This window comes from Nicotiana tabacum, chromosome 23 (genome assembly GCF_000715075.1).
Source record: "Nicotiana tabacum cultivar K326 chromosome 23, ASM71507v2, whole genome shotgun sequence".
NCBI lineage: Eukaryota > Viridiplantae > Streptophyta > Magnoliopsida > Solanales > Solanaceae > Nicotiana > Nicotiana tabacum.
In genome coordinates, this window is record NC_134102.1 from 78524019 (window position 1) to 78540620 (window position 16602).

The 16602-nt window shown below is 37.9% G+C and overlaps 1 protein-coding gene across 1 annotated transcript; it reads right to left on the minus strand.

Moving 5' to 3' along the window:
• Nucleotides 1-12147: 12147 nt before the first annotated feature.
• Nucleotides 12148-13169, minus strand: LOC142177230 (uncharacterized). Its single transcript, XM_075245701.1, has 2 exons — nt 12641-13169; nt 12148-12170 (listed from the first exon to the last, which is right to left on the minus strand). Exons 1-2 carry the CDS (start codon nt 13167-13169, stop codon nt 12148-12150), a joined length of 552 nt encoding a protein of 183 aa, XP_075101802.1.
• Between the last annotated feature and the right edge of the window lie 3433 nt (nt 13170-16602).

Below are 16602 nucleotides of genomic sequence, written 5' to 3' on the forward strand. Positions count from 1 at the left end.
TCGACTTCTAAATCTTAAATATTTATTTTTGGAAAATGTTACAAAAATCTTGATTTTTCCTCCATTAAATCCGAATTAAATGATGGATTCAATGACATAATCATGGAAATTAATCCCCAAACACCCACGCAAGAATCTCTCCGAAAATTGCCTTCTACCGAGCTCTCAATTAAATTTTGAGTTATGAACTCAAACCCCCGTTTTGGCACTTTTAATTCTGCCTAGAAGTGCCTTCATCGTGTTCGCGACAATAGCTTCGCGTTCGTGAAGCACAAAACAAATGTGCTGCCCAGATTCCTTCTTCACGTTCGCGATATCCTCATCGCATTCGCGCTGCCTTCCGACCTCTTCCCTTCGCGTTCGCGAGACACGAGTCGCGTTCGCGAAGGCTTAACGCCAGGCAGGCCCCCAACTCCCCTTCCTCTTTGCGTTCACGTCTCCCCACTCGCGTTCGCGTAGGCTTTCCACAGCTCTCTTCTTCGCGTTTGTGTCTTCTTTATCGCGTTCGTGATGGAAAAATCCTAGCCGTCCAAAATCCTTCTTCGCGAACGCGTGAGACCCTTCTCGTTCGCGAAGAACAATACCAGATATCAGTTCCAGCTGTTGCAAAACAAGGAAAAATGATCTGAAACCATCCCGGAACTCACCCGAGCCCCCCGGGACCTCAACCAAACATACCATCAAGTCCCAAAACATCATACAAACTTAGTCGAACCTTCCAATCACCTCAAACAACTCTAAAACCACGAGTCATACCCCAATTCAAGCCTAATGAACTTTGAAATTTAAAATTCTATCTCTTGTGCCGAAACACATCAAATCAATCCGGAATGACTTTAAATTTTGCACACAAATCATAATTGACACAACAATGCTATTTCAATTTTCATAATCGGATTCCGGCCCCGATATCAAAAAGTCAACCCCCCAGTCAAACTTTTCAAAAATTTGACTTTCGCTATTTCAAGACTAAATTAGCTACAGACCTCAGATTCACAGACCGGACACGGTCCTAAGTCCAAAATACCCAACGGAACTGACATAACTCTATTCCGGAGTCGTCTTCACAAAGTTTTGACTACGGTAAAAATCCTAAGACTTAGGGACTAAGTGTCCCAAATCACTCTGAATCATTCGTAAATCAAACCTGACCACACACACGGGTTATAATACATATTGTGAGGTTGCTTGAGACCTTAAGTTACTAAACGAGGCATAAATTCTTAAAATGACAAGTCGGGTCTTTACATTCTCCACCTCTTAAACAAACGTCCGTCCTCAAACGTGCTAAGAATTATTCCGCGGTTACCAAATTGATGATTTTACTTTTACACATATACTCACGGTTGATCCCACGTTACTGCATTTGAGATAATCCTGACAACATCATCTCATTTGAGTTTATTTCTTTTATCCATATGTGTACACTTTAAGATCAATTCCTTACACTCCAAACATTTCAAAAGGTCTGATTTTCACCACAACGCACGGTATTAGTCTCAACTGGTTATAGCAACTCGTGCCTACGCACATATCAATCTTTTTGATAGTGTTGAAGTACTTCAAAACTTTCTCTAGGTTGCTACATTTTTCCCCCGGTTAGGATCATTCGCCCTCAAACACATAACATATTTATCTCTTCCTTTGCAATTCTCAATCCTTCAAATTTTACTAACTCCCAATTTTTTCAAAAATTTCGGCAGAGTCCCCCCGTAATTGGGCCTATCCACCTGCCAGAGTAACACCAAAACAACTCCTAACAACACATCCACAACCCAACAAAATACCACAAGGTATATATCAATAACACCAATCTCAGCATTACAAGCACTGCATTATCATAATGATATCAGGACATGAAGCATATCATATGTATGCTCATCATCACATCTCTGTCTTAAAGGCTGCTCATAATTAATTTCAGTATCATCAATTAATCTCATATTAACCACCACCTTATTTTGAATTTTTGCAATACTGACAACAGAATGTGAGGCATGAAGACCTCATGATTACTTACTCGGATTAATGAGTCACATTTAACGCCACCTAGGCACTCACCTCATAGGTTAAAACTCAATGTTTACAGCACGAAAATGGCTGAATATGAACAGAAAAATATACAACAATTATCAAATAAGCCTAACATGCATGACTCCCTATTAATACTATTGTACGAATTAAATTTCACAAAGGGAAAAACTTTAAACTCATAAATATTTCACCACAAGGACCTCGTCCTTGCATAACTTCCACCGCGGCTTGCAGCCCAGTTTAAATATTTCACATCATGTAAAAATGCGAGGATCTCGTCCTCAAATCCGAATCACAATTATGTTGCACATTGTGCCAACTAAAATTTTCAATTTCCTTTCTTTCTTCTTTTCAATATTTCATAAATAATTTTTTACAACATATAATGAATCCTCATACCGGTAGGGCGTATGATTCATAAAAATTGGAATCAATTATTCCAAAATACATTAAACCCACTGTATTGAATAATAAAATTTTGCTTTTGGACTTATAGCCCTCAATGGTGCACAAAAAATAAAATGACAGACACAGACTCACATCTTTAAATCTCCCAACAGGGATACACATATAAGTGGGTCACAAATTTACGAAGCTCACCCATAAGTGGAGCATAATAGGAGGATTCACCTCAATATTCAGAACCGAATCAAATTAAGGAAAATATTCATTTATAATAAAAATCAGGATCGTGCCTGTAATGACACCATCTGGTGTATTGGCCTCAGCCAAATCATAGTGATTAAATCAACGGGTCGGGCCTCCACCTCTGAGGCACCCACTACCCGCCTGTCCTCCACCTCTAGCTGACTGTGCACGTGGAGTATCAACTGGAATAAAGCTTGTAGCTGGAGTGTTCTGATAAAATCCACCCCTCTCAAGTCTAGGACAATCTCTCATGATATGCCTATTATCACCACACTCATAAAAACCCCTCTGAGGTCGCGACTTCTCGTACTGAGTCTGTGCCGGATAACTGAAATAACCACTGTAAGAATCTCGTGTCGGTGGTGCACTGCAAACTGGAGAACTCCGAGTAATCTGATGTGCGGACTGAGCTGACTGACTGCTCGAGCCTCCGCTATAATGGGTTCTAGCTGAAGAGTAAAATCCACTGAACCCTCCAAATCTTCGAGACCTTTTGGCCTCCTTAGACTCCCTTTCCTCGCCTAAAACACCCTCAATCTTCCTTGCAATGTCCACTACTTGTTGAAATGGAGCATCAGTTTGCAACTCTCGAGCCATGCATATTTTAATATCATAATCGAGCCCCTCAATGAATCTGCGAACCCGTTCTCTGATTGTAGGAACTAATATAGGTGCATGACGGGCTAACTCACTAAACCTAATAGCATATTCTAACACCGTCATAGTACCCTAACGCAACCGTTCAAACTTTGTGCGCCACACATCTCTGAGAGTCTGGAGAACAAACTCTTTCAAGAGCATTTCCAAAACTTGAGCCCAAGTTGGTGGTGTGGCATCGGCTGGTCTACCTTCTTTATAGATTTTCCACCACCGATACGCTGCGCCTGACAGTTGAAATATAGTAAAGTCAACTCCGTTCACCTCCACAATACCCATGGTGCGGAGAATACAGTGACAATTTTCTAAAAATTCTTGGGCATCCTCTGTAGTTGTGCCACTTAAAGTTGGTGGATCATATTTTTTAAACCTTTCAAGTCTCTTTTGTTCTTCTTCTGATGCCTCGGGCCTGACCTCAGGTCGAACCGGAATAACAGGTTGTACCGGTACTACACCCGAAACCTGACCAACATGAACCTGCTGCTCTAGAGTTGTGATAGGAGTCTGAGCTACTCCCCCAATCTGCGGATAGATTTGGTGCAACAGAGATCAATCCCGCATGAGTTAATGTACCAAACATACTCAGGAACTGTGCCAAAGTCTCCTGAAGTACGGGGGTAACAACAGGTGCTTCTGGTACCTATCCCCCAACTAGAGCTACTGGTGGCTCCTCAACTGTTGTTCTGATAGGTGCTCTAGTCGTAGCACGTGCCCTTCCTCGGCCTCTACCTCGGCCCCGGCCTCTTGCAAACCTAGCAGTATGTGCGGATGCTTGCTCAGCTAACCCAGTAGCACGTGTCCTCACCATCTATGAGAGAATGGAGATACAAAGGTTCAAATTCCAAATTCAACAAATTCTGCATGACAGGAATGAAAGAAATGGAAATTTCCTAACAGTTTTGTAGCCTCTCGAAGATAAGTACAGACGTTTCCGCACCGATCCGCAAGACTCTTCTAAACTCGTTTGTGACTCGTAGAACCTATAAACCTAGAGCTCTGATATCAACTTGTCACAACCCAAAATCCCACCACAGGCATCGTGATGGCACCTAGTCTCTAAGACTAGGTAAGCCGATTTCAATTAAATTTTGAAGCCATTTTTTTAATAAGTAATCAAAACTAACAGCGGAAATAATTAGGATATACAACCTCCCAAGACTGGTAGTACTGAGTCACGAACTCTAACTGAATACATAGAATGATCACGAGGACCGAATACACAACATTGTTTGATTACAAGTTAACAATACAATGAAATGAAAAGACTCCAAGGGACTGCGACGTCCAAGCAGCTCTACCTTGAATCCTTATGATCCTGCTTTAATTCCGCTCAAGTCTGTTATCTTCAATACCTGGCTCTGCACAAAAATGTGCAGAAGTGTAGTATGAGTACGCCACGGTTGGTACCTAGTAAGTATCAAGACTAACCTCAATGGAGTAGAGACGAGGTACAGTCAAGACACTCACTAGTCTAATAACATGTGCAATATAATATACAAAATAATAGGCAACAAATAATAATAAGGGCAGGATAAAACAATGAGTTATATGCACAACAGACAACAAGAATACCATTAATATCACTCAACAATTAATAAACACAATTACACCCAATTAAATCAAGTCCTTCAAATAAATGTCTTTCACATATAATTCTTCCAGATAACTCTCTTTTAAATATAATTTTCTGAAATAATTATTTTTCAAATATAATTCTTTCAATAAATCTTTTCAAATATAATTTCCTCAAATAAATATCTTTCAAATACAATTCTTTCATATAATACTTTCTAAGTAAAAATCCTTCCAAATAAATATTTTGAATATAATTATTTCAATTAAAAAGTTACCATGTGATACCTCATTTAATAATCATAAAAATACGGGTCTCAGCCCATTTTCATATTTTTCTTAAACACGGGTCTCAGCCCATTTTCATATTTTTCCGACACCTCGTGCCCTCATTTCATCTCACAACTGCACGGACAATTCACGTGCCAAATATCATTATCATTTCATCACAGCACCTCGTGCCCACATTTCATATCACAACTGCACGGACAATTCACGTGCCAAATATCTTCATTATTTACTCACGGTATCTCGTGCCCACATTTTAATTTATAATTCGCCTGGCAATAGCCACCGACTCTCAATTTTAACAAAAATTAGATTGTTATCAATTTACCAACAATAAGACAAATTGCACAAGGTATAAAAATAAACACAAAAAAATCACAACATCACATAAAAATTATCAACACCACAACCCCACATCATCACATATCGTCCCTGACAATAGTCACCCTTATCGCTCCTATTGCCACCCTTATCACTCCTATAGCCACCCTTATTGCTTCGTCCAGACAATATCACTAGCCACCCTTATCGCTCCTATAGCCACCTTTATCGCTCCGCCCAGACAATATTCTAACAAACACAACAACAGTAAAATGCCATCCTTATACCCACATAATATCAACGGTGAAATGCCACCCTTATCTCCCCAAAATAATAACTCACACAATACAACAATTTACACGGAAAATTATCACGACAACATAACAAAATCAAATCATATCACAATTTGCCCAATGGCCACAACCAAATTTCAAAGATATAACAAAGTCAATTAATTTCACAACAAATAGCCCAAGGCTCCATACAATGTATATAACACCGAAAAATAATCAATAGAGATAGAAATTATTCAGCATAAAGCAAAGCCTTCATTAATGCAAATTTAGATAATTATATTAACACTTCTTCTTAACTTTGATTAATTAATTATTTACAGAGGAAAAATCCATAATGAAATTAAATTCCAAGAAATATTAAATATCAAACTCACGGAATTCACAAAAATATACAAGTAGTAATTTTATCAAATTGTTATATAAAAATAAATTCAACAAGGATTTAGTCATGGCAAACAGATGATTTAATAATTATCCACGATTACCCAATTTACTACACAATAATGCCTAAGACTTTAATCCAATAAGAATTTGCACATATAAGCCCTAGTACGTACTCGTCACCTCGCGTACACGGCTTTTCACATTTCACAAATGGCACATAAGACTCAATGCCTAAGGGGTAATTCCCCCACTCGAGGTTAAGCTAGACACTTACCTTTTTGAAGTTAGGCCGATATTCCAAAATAGCCTTCTTGCTTGAATTGACCTCCGGACAACTCAAATCTATCCAAATTAATTGTATAACTCCATTAAAATTCATCAAAAAAATAATTCTGGATAATAATACGTCGACTTAAAAATTTATTCCAATAAGTCAACAAAAGTCAATGCGGCACCCACCTCTTGGAACCCGACATCATTTTCATGAAATCCGAACACCCATTCCGATACGAGTTCAACCATACTAATTTTATCGAATTCTAATAACAACTCGACTTCCAAATTTTAAATTTTTATTTTTGAAAGATTTTACAAAAATCTTGATTTTTCCTCCATTAAATCTGAATTAAATGATGGATTCAAAGACATAATCATGGAAATTAATCAAAACTGGATAAGAATCACTTACCCAAAACACCCACGGAAGAATCTCTCTGAAAATCGTCTTCTACCGAGCTCCCAATTAAATTTTGAGTTATGAACTCAAACCCCCATTTTGGGACTTTTAATTCTGCCCAAAAGTGCCTTCATCGCGTTCGCGACCATAGCTTCGCGTTCTTGAAGTACAAAAATAATGTGCTGCCCAGATTCCTTCTTTGCGTTTGCGATATCCTCATCGCGTTCACGCTGCCTTCTGACCTCTTCCCTTCGCGTTTATGAGACACGAGTCGCGTTCGCGAAGGCTTAACGCCAGGAAGGCCCCCAACTCCCCTTCCTCTTCGCGTTCACGTCTCCCCACTCGCGTTCGCGTAGGCTTTGCACAGCTCCCTTTTTCGTGTTTGTGTCTTCTTCATCGCGTTCGCGATGGAAAAATCCCAGCCGTCCAAAATCCTTTTTCGCGAACGCGTGAGACCCTTCTCGTTCGCGAAGAACAATACCATATATCAGTTCCATCAGTTGCAAAACAAGGAAAAATAATCTGAAACCATCCCGGAACTCACCCGAGCCCCCCGGGACCTCAACCAAACATACCATCAAGTCCCAAAACATCATACAAACTTAGTCGAACCTTCCAATCACCTCAAACAACTCTAAACCATGAGTCATATCCCAATTCAAGCCTAATGAACTCTGAAATTTTAAATTCTATCTCTTGTGCCGAAACACATCAAATCAATCCGGAATGACTTCAAATTTTGCACACAAATCATAATTGACACAACAATGCTATTTCAATTTTCAGAATCGGATTCCGGCCCCGATATCAAAAATTCAACCCCCCGGTCAAACTTTTCAAAAATTCGACTTTCGCTATTTCAAGACTAAATTAGCTACAGACCTCAGATTCACAGACCGGACATGGTCCTAAGTCCAAAATACCTAATGGAACTGACATAACTCTATTTTGGAGTCGTCTTCACAAAGTTTTGACTACGGTAAAAATCCTAAGACTTAAGCTTTCATCTTAGGGACTAAGTGTCCCAAATCACTCCGAATCATTCGTAAATCAAACCTGACCACACACGCGGGTCATAATATATATTGTGAGGTTGCTCGAGACCTTAAGTCACTGAACGGGGCATAAATTCTTAAAACGACAAGTCGGATCGTTACAAGTTGTGAAGTTTACCTCAATTCGCTTGCTTTTGGCTATTATTGCACGTTTGGATATGAAATTATACCAAATAAATGTGAAGACAATTTTTCTCAATGGAGATCCAAACAAGGAGATCTATATAGAATAACATGTAGGTTTCATCATTAAAGGCCAAGAAAAAAAGGTCTGTAAATTAAAAAAATCTATTTATTGCCCGAAGTAGTCTTCAAGGCAATGGTATTTTAGATTTTTCAAAGAAGTGATCTCATATGATTTTACCATGATCAATAAAGTTCATTGCATCTATATGAAGAAGTCAAACGGAATATTTGTAATTTTTTCTCTTTACGTGGACGATACTTTATTGGCCGGGAATAATTTAGAGTATGTGAAAACCATCAAGTCATGGCTTTCAAAGTCATTTGACATGAAATATATGGTGAGGTAGACTATATCCTTGGAGTTAAGATAAAAAGAGACTGTTCCAAAAAGTTATTGAATCTATCTCAAGAAACTTACATAAAAATGATTTTGGAGCGCTTTCACATAAATAGTTGTAAATCCATGGATACTCTTATAGAGAGGTGAATCTTTAAGCCTTGAAATATGTCCAAAGACTGAAAATAAAAAGGAAGACATGTCTCGAGTTCTATATTCAAGTGTTGTCGGGAGCTTGATGTACGTTATGATGTGTACTCATCCGGATATTTGTTATGTCCTAGGTCCGGTTAGCAGGCATCAATCCAATCTTAGAAGAGATCATTATAAAGATGTAAAGAGAATTTTCAGATACCTGAAGGGAACTGCAGATTATTCACTATGTTATAATGGATATAATTTATACTTGAGAGGATATATAGATGCTGATTGGGCTGGTGATCAGAATGATAGAAAATCAATATATATTATACTTTCTTACTTAATGGTGGTTCTATTTCATGAAAAAGTAAGAAACAAACTTGTAATATCCTTTCGATGATGGAAGTTGAGTTCGTGGCTTGTGCATCTGCAATACAGGAAGATGTGTGGTTAAAGAGATTATTTGAGTATTTGCATATTACAAAGAACTCTCAAGGTCCCATTACTCTTTATTATGATAGTCAAGCGATTATGGCATACACAAATGATTCTAAGTATCACAGTAAGATCAAACACATTGACATCAAGTATAACTTTGTGAGAGATATGGTAGAAAGTAAAGAAAAAAATTTACAGTTGTTCCTATGCGAAATATGATAGATGATTCTTTTACAAAGGCGATATCTAGAGACCTGTTTGAGAAATATATTATGCGTCTAGGTTTGTAAGGGATATGGACATGATTATGCATTGTAAAATTACTTGATTATTATAATATACTCATCAATATTTGACTCTTGAATTTGTGTTCATATATCATATGCAAGTGATGATATTTGTTTTGATAAAGTGTGTCGAATAAGTGACGAGCGCAAAACACAATACAAAATTGATGCTTGTTAGCCAAAGATAGTATAGTTTAATTATCGTCTCCAAAGGGATTTGGATTTAAATAATGTTCAAGTAATTTCTGGCTAAAATGCTATTCAGGATGATTAACACTTTGGTTGAAATGATTATAAGCTAAAACTAACTATTAAAACTAAAGCAATTAACAATTGATCACAGAAATACACGAGTTGAGCAACACCGAAATAATCAATGGGAGAAATAAGGGCCGTGACAGGATAGGTGCAAGAAAGCTATTTGGGATCTAACTCTAGTTTAATTCACTCAAATGATCTAATGATTCTCACGAATTCACTCTATGATTAGTTCAATCGTATAGCTAAATCTCCTCTCTCGACTAAATCTGAACTCTATGAGGTAAACTAATGTAAATCATTATGAAGATATGCAAGAACACATTGATGGACCAGTCTTTAGGGAAAATGTCTTTCAAATATTCTCCTAACTTGATTTAATCAACAATTCAACAAGCTCTTTCGATTACTTAAGAGAATCACTGAATTAAACCAAACGCAAAGATAATCACCCAAAATATTTCTCTTTCGATTAAATAATATGGTGAACAAATTGCAATCAATTCAAAGCTTCTTAAACGAATTCATGCTAATAACTAGAGTTAAAATCCACAAATATCAATCAAAATACCATATCCGTCAAACCCTAAAGTAAACTACTCCATAATCATGAAGAAAGTCATCATAAATAGAGTTGAAGCATACAAAAATATGAATTCAATCCAAACTTGGGTGTTGAGTTGAGGAAATACTGATGAATCATTGTGCTTTGAGTCTACAATGATCCTCCAATCTTCCGTAGGTCAAAAGTCCCATCAAAAACATATTTTTGGTGTATTTATACCAAGTAGAAGCGGGTCCGGATAGAACTACCCTTTCCAAACCGAAGTAAAAAATCACTCTAAGAAAGTTACATAGGCACAACGTGCCACGTGTCGCCCCATGCTCCGTGCCAATGAGAAAGTTCAGAAAGAAGGTTTTTTCCAATATGCATGAATTTTGCACTAACACCTTATGCCCAGCAGCACAGTAGTACATTTTTCTCAGAGTAACTATTTTTTCTCACTTTTTGACATCTAGACTTGGTCCTCGACCCTCGAACGTGATCCCGACATAATTTATTAGGCTTCTACTCAGACTTCAGAGCTCTAAATTATTCATTTTAGCTCAAAACTTTCTTCTTCACTAGAAATCACATCTTACACAACATAGCACACATAATAAATATAAAGTACTAACAATTAGGCTCAAATACAATTAAAGTGTAGTAATTAGAATGGGAATATAGTTTAAAACATGAGTTCCTAGCTTATCATCAATACCTCACACTTAAACCATTGCTCGTCCCCGAGCAATCAACCTACACTTCACATAGAGATGACCTTTTCAAGTGACTCTCCTAACTCATCCTTCCAAAAATAATTAAAGCAAACTAAGCACCATACCGTAATATCCTAGCCTCAAGACTAGACTCAAAAGCACCAAGTATTTTTCACAACATTCTCACTTACTCTAACACAAAGGCCAAAGACCGTACCCTTCCTTTGCAAATCATATCCCCTCACACCAAAGATAGAGAATAGTTTCACACACAATAAAATTCAAGAACAAATAGGAATTCAAGATAGAAAACATTCACTCACTCTCAGAATTAAAATTCATGTTCCACAAAAGGCGTACCATAGGCTTGCCCATAGTGTAATACTTTACTAATTGAGCTCATTCAATCAAAGATCAAGTGGGACTTTATTTGGTTGTAATGTAAGCTGCGGGACGAGTAGAAAATATTTGGATATAGTGACAAAACTTCCCTGAACACTTCAATACATATAATTCTCAATCTGAACCCCACACTTATGTTGAACCAAACCCTAACCTTCATAACATCATAACATCAAGCTCCCAAACACTTTAAGCACAAACAAGATGACTACCACTAGCAAGGAATCAAATATTTTTTTCTAATACATACACAAACTCTTTTTTTTTCTTTCTTTCAAAGTTCTGATTATTTTTCTCAAGAGAATTCACTTTTGTTTTTCAATTCCTTACATGTAGCTCTCACAATATTTCTCAACCGTTGCACCTATCTCCTTTTTCAGTAGTTTCACTCAAAAATTTAACCATGCCTCAACTTAGCTTTTAACAAGCTCATAAGAATTTGAAGTGCTCAAGGGAGGTGAAAGGTTCAAACATATAGTCAATTCAAACAAAGGGGTCAGGCTTGTAGTGTGGTTGCCAAAGAAATAGGATTACAGGCTCAAATGGGCTAGCTAAGATACACATTAATTGGGAGGGCAAAATCATATATCTGGCTCAACAAAACAAATGCCTATATCATTTCCTAGACTAAACAAGACCCCTATTTTGCTTTGCAAACACACATGGTAAGTTCTAGACATCAACTGACATGCACAGAATATCAAAAATAATAGCACTCACACCATAGCACATAACTCACTCAGGACCGGATCTATCCCGACTCTCTAGTCAAAACAATTAAGCAGAGTCAAAATCAAACAATTTAAGGCACTTACAGATGAGTCAAGAAATGATCCTAAGCATCACAACTAAGACACTCACCGCTCTCAAGACATAACAAAATCAAGAAAATTGCCTCCACTTAGCACTATGACTCAAGATTCTTTATTCCTACAAAAAGATAAAGCTAACTACACCTGGTTCAAGCAAAACCCTTGAAAAAGAACCGCGACACAAAAAAAAATCAAGAAACAATTGTTACACTACCTAAGAAAATAAAACAAAAATAAAAGACATTTTTTTCTTCGACTTTGATCCCTCAAGAAGCCAGTTAAGGAAATTCATCGTCGAAAAAAGTTAAATTTTTTTAAACAATACTAATGAAAATGCACAGAAAGATAAAAGAAGAAAAATCGATATACATATACATATTTACATCCCCCACCCCACACTTTACATTGTGGCATGTCCCCATGACACACAAATAAAAAGCAAGAGGTAAAGGAAACTCCCCTGAATCATCGAGTTTGGGTCTGAATCTAAGTTGGGATCCACTTTGCACGCCCGACCCAGCGCACACATCCATGCTAAAATTTTCTTTTCTGCCTTCTTTGCGTACACCCCACACTTGTCATGCTTACTCTCTCCAGCTCGCTCTTTTAGGGCCCTTGTCTTGAATTCAGAATGTGCAGTTGTCTCATCAATAGGTGCTCCCATTGCTTCCTTCATCTTGAAAATCACCCTTTCTTCTCCCGCTCTTAGCATGAACTGCCTTTCATAAATATCCAGAATAGCTCTGCTAGTAGCCAAGAAAGATCTCCCTAAAATCAGAGGGACCTCCTTATTCTTTTCAATGTTCACCAAGATGAATTCCACAGGGAATGCAAATTTGTCCACCCAAACTAGAACATATTCCACTATTCGTTCCGGTATTATTGTGGTCTGATCCGCCAGCTGCAAAGACACAAGTACAGATCTAATTGCTCCAATTTCTTTCTCAAGTTTACTAAAAATAGACAAAGGTATAAGATTAATAGAAGCACCTGAATCACACAAAGAATTTTCAAAGTTGATACTTCCTAAATAGCAAGGTATAGTGAAGTTCCCTAGATTTTCACACTTTTGAGGGAGCTTATTTTGCATAATAGATGTAACAACCCGGCTGGTCATTTTGAGTATTTTAGCCCTGTTCACCTATTTATTGTCTCCTCTATGTTATATTATGGTTATGTGACTTACCGGGATGGTTGGTTTTGGTTTCAGGTGAGTTTCAAAGTGAAATGGGACACTTAATCCCAAAGTTAGAAGCTTAAGTTAAAAGAGTTAACTAGAGTTTGACTTTTATGTAGAAGACTTCGGAATATAGTTTTGACAGTTTCAATAGCTCTGTATGGTAATTTTGGACTTAGTAGCATGTCCGGATATTGATTTAGAAGTTCGTAGGTAGTTTCGGCTTGAATTGATGAAAGTTAAATAGTTAAAGGTTTGAAAGGCTGAGAAGTTTGATCGAGACTTGATTTTATTGATATCGGGTCCGTATTTCGGTTCTGGAAGTTGAAAAAGGTCTGTTGTGTCAATCATGACTTGTGTGCAAAATTTGAGATCAATTGGAGTTGGTCTGGTATGTTTCAACATTAGTTTTAGAAGTTAGAAGTTCATCAGGCTCGAATCAATGTGCGATTCATGATTTTAGTATTGTTTGATGTGATTTTCGGCTTCGAACGAGTTAATATCATATGTTAGGACTTGTTGGTATGTTCAGACGAGATCCCGAGAGCCCCGGTATGTTTCAGATTGAGTTTGAACCATTTGTTCTTGAAATAGTGCTGCTAGTTTTTCTGTTCTGGTTTCCTTCTATGCGTTCGCGAAGGTTCTCCCGCTATCGCATAGAGTCCTTAGAGACTGAAGGAGATTTATTCTTCGCATTCGCAAAGTCAGAGATGCGATCTCAAATATTGAAAAGCTTGTACATCACGAGCGCGTGCGTAGGACCGCGTTTGCATATATGGAAGGAGAGACCGAGCTGAGGCACATGATGTTCTTCGCACTCACGTAGCCTGAAACGTGATCGCGTAGCTTAGGGTAATGACTTGACCGGTCATTTTGAGTATTTGCATTCCGTTCAGCTATTTGAAAACTTGAGTATCTTCGCATGATGTATTATGACTTGTATGAATCATCGATTTTGGTTTTCAGGTTATTCAGAATTTATTTGGAAGAGTGAATTTCATGTTTGAAGCTTTAAGTTGGAAGAGTTGACCAAGTTTGACTTTTGAGTATTTGACCTTGGATCGGAGTTTTGATAATTTCGTCAGGTCCGGATGTTTTGGACTTGGGCGTATGCCTCGATTTGCATTTGGATTTTTCTAGATGGTTTCGACACTAATTGGTGAAAGTTGTAAATTTGAAGATTTGGAATGTTCATAAGTTTGATCAAAAGTTGACTTTGATGATATCGGGTTCGGATTGTGGTTCCAAAAATATAAATAGTTTTGTTAAGTCATTTGGGACTTGTGTGCAAAATTTGAGTTCATTCCGGGTTGATTTGATATGGTTCGTCACGAGTTTTGGAAGTTAAAAGTTCAAAAGTTCATTAAGTTCGATTTGAGGTGCGATTTGTGATTTTTATGTTGTTATGCGTGATTTGAGGCCTCGAATAGGTTCGTGTTATTGGACTAGTTGGTATGTTCGAATTGGGTCTTGAGGGGCTCGGGTGAGTTTCGGATGAGTCTCGGATCATTTCCATGTTCTTTAGCACTGCTGATTTCTGGTGTTTCAGACCTTCTTCGCGATCACGTAGTGTATTATGGGAGTTGTCCTTTTCATTCATCGCGTTTGCAACTGGGCTATCGTGTTCACTTACCTTTGTGAGGCCTGAGCATCGCGTCCGGATTCGTCAGCTCGCGTTCGCATAGAGTTGAGTCAAGAAGCTGGGAGCTGGACATTTCTTCTTCGCGTTCGCGTTAGTCGTGACGCGATCACGTAGTGTAGATACATGTAGACATCGTGTTCGCCTGGGAATTTTCGCGAACGCATAGAGTATTTTTGGAGGCAGTTGAGTTTTTTCTTCGCGATCGCGAAGGATGTCCTGGGATCATGAAGGGTATGTCTGTTAAGTGAATTATAAGAACTCTATTTCGAAGATTTCAGACATTTTAGCATATTTTGAGCTATGGAGCTCAGATTCAGGCGATGTTTGAGGCGAGTTTTACCACATGGATTGAGGAAAATGTCTTCTACTCGGTTTTTATTATATTTCATGAACCCATATTCGGTTTTGCCATTTGATTGGTGATTTTTAAAAGAGAAATTGGGGGTTTTAGTCTAAATTTTCATAAAGTGAATTATTGAGTTTTGAACATCGATTCGGCGTCGGATTTAAGTGAAACTAGTATGGTTGGACTCGTAATTGAATGTGCTATCACATTTTTGTTAGGTTCCGAGGTGCGGGTGCAGGTTTGATTTTTGGTTGTTTTGTTAAGTTCCAAGGTGCGGGCGCATGTTTGATTTTTGGTTGCTTTTGAGTAAATGTGTAAAGATTCGACCTTTATCATTTGGGATTGTTTTCTTAGGAGATATTTGATGTATTTGAGTTTCTTTTGGCTAGTTTTGAGCCGTTCGGAGGTTGATATGCACAGGATGACATTTTTAGATTGTTGTTCGGCTTGCTCGGTATTAAATTTGGCTTGTTCGAGGTAAGTAACATATCTAAACTTGGATTTGAGGGTACTTAACCCTGAGAATTGTGTTATAAGAGATGTACTAAGGTGAAGCACATGCTAGGTGACGAGCGTGTGGGCGTGCATCGAGGAAATCGTGATTTTAGTTGATTATTAGACTATGCCGGACTTGTTTTGCTGTTATATCATGTTACCTCCATGTTCTCCCTACTTGTTTTATTATAAGAGCTATGAATCATGTTAGAAATCATACTTAGGCTATATGCTTATTCTGTTGAAACTCACTGAGGTCATTTCTACTGTTGAATTATTTGCTTAAATTGCAATTACATACTCAGTCATATTCATTCATTTGTATATCATATCTCAGTCTCTGCTATCAATTATTGTCACATCATGTTATCATTGTTTGGGTTGATTGTCATGAGATTTGTGAGCCCGAGAGACTGAAGAGATTGATGACTGAGTTGGGGCCTGAGGGCCGTATTATGAGTAATATTGATGGGATCAGACTGCACCCCGCAACAAGTTTTATTGATTCATTATGGGATTGGGTTGCACGCCGCAGCAGGCCATATTGGCTATATATATATATATATATATATATATATTTATTTATTTATTATATGGATCAGCTACACTCCACATCATTCCTTATAAGCTTTATTATTATTGATGGGATCGGGCTGCACGCCACAGCATGCCATATTGGCTTTATATTAGCGCTTGGGAAGGATCTGCCCCTCCGGAGTCTGACATACCAGAAGTGAGCGCAGGTACCGTATAGTGCTGAGTGACTGAGTGTGATGAGTGGAAGTGCGAGACAGTGAGATTGAGTACTCTGAGAATGTCAGTATATGGGTTCATCACTGTGATGCATGACATGCACACTTGATATACAAGCATACAGATGTATTTCCTTA

What these genes read in the sequence shown, in the direction of transcription:
- LOC142177230 (XM_075245701.1), bottom strand. Translation starts at nt 13,169, where the DNA reads ATGACCAGCCGGGTTGTTACATCTATTATGCAAAATAAGCTCCCTCAA. An exon ending in AAAAGAGCGAGCTGGAGAGA is followed by an intron (nt 12,171 to 12,640) that starts GTAAGCATGACA and finishes ATCTTTTTGTAG; the next exon opens with GAATAAAGAATCTTGAGTCA.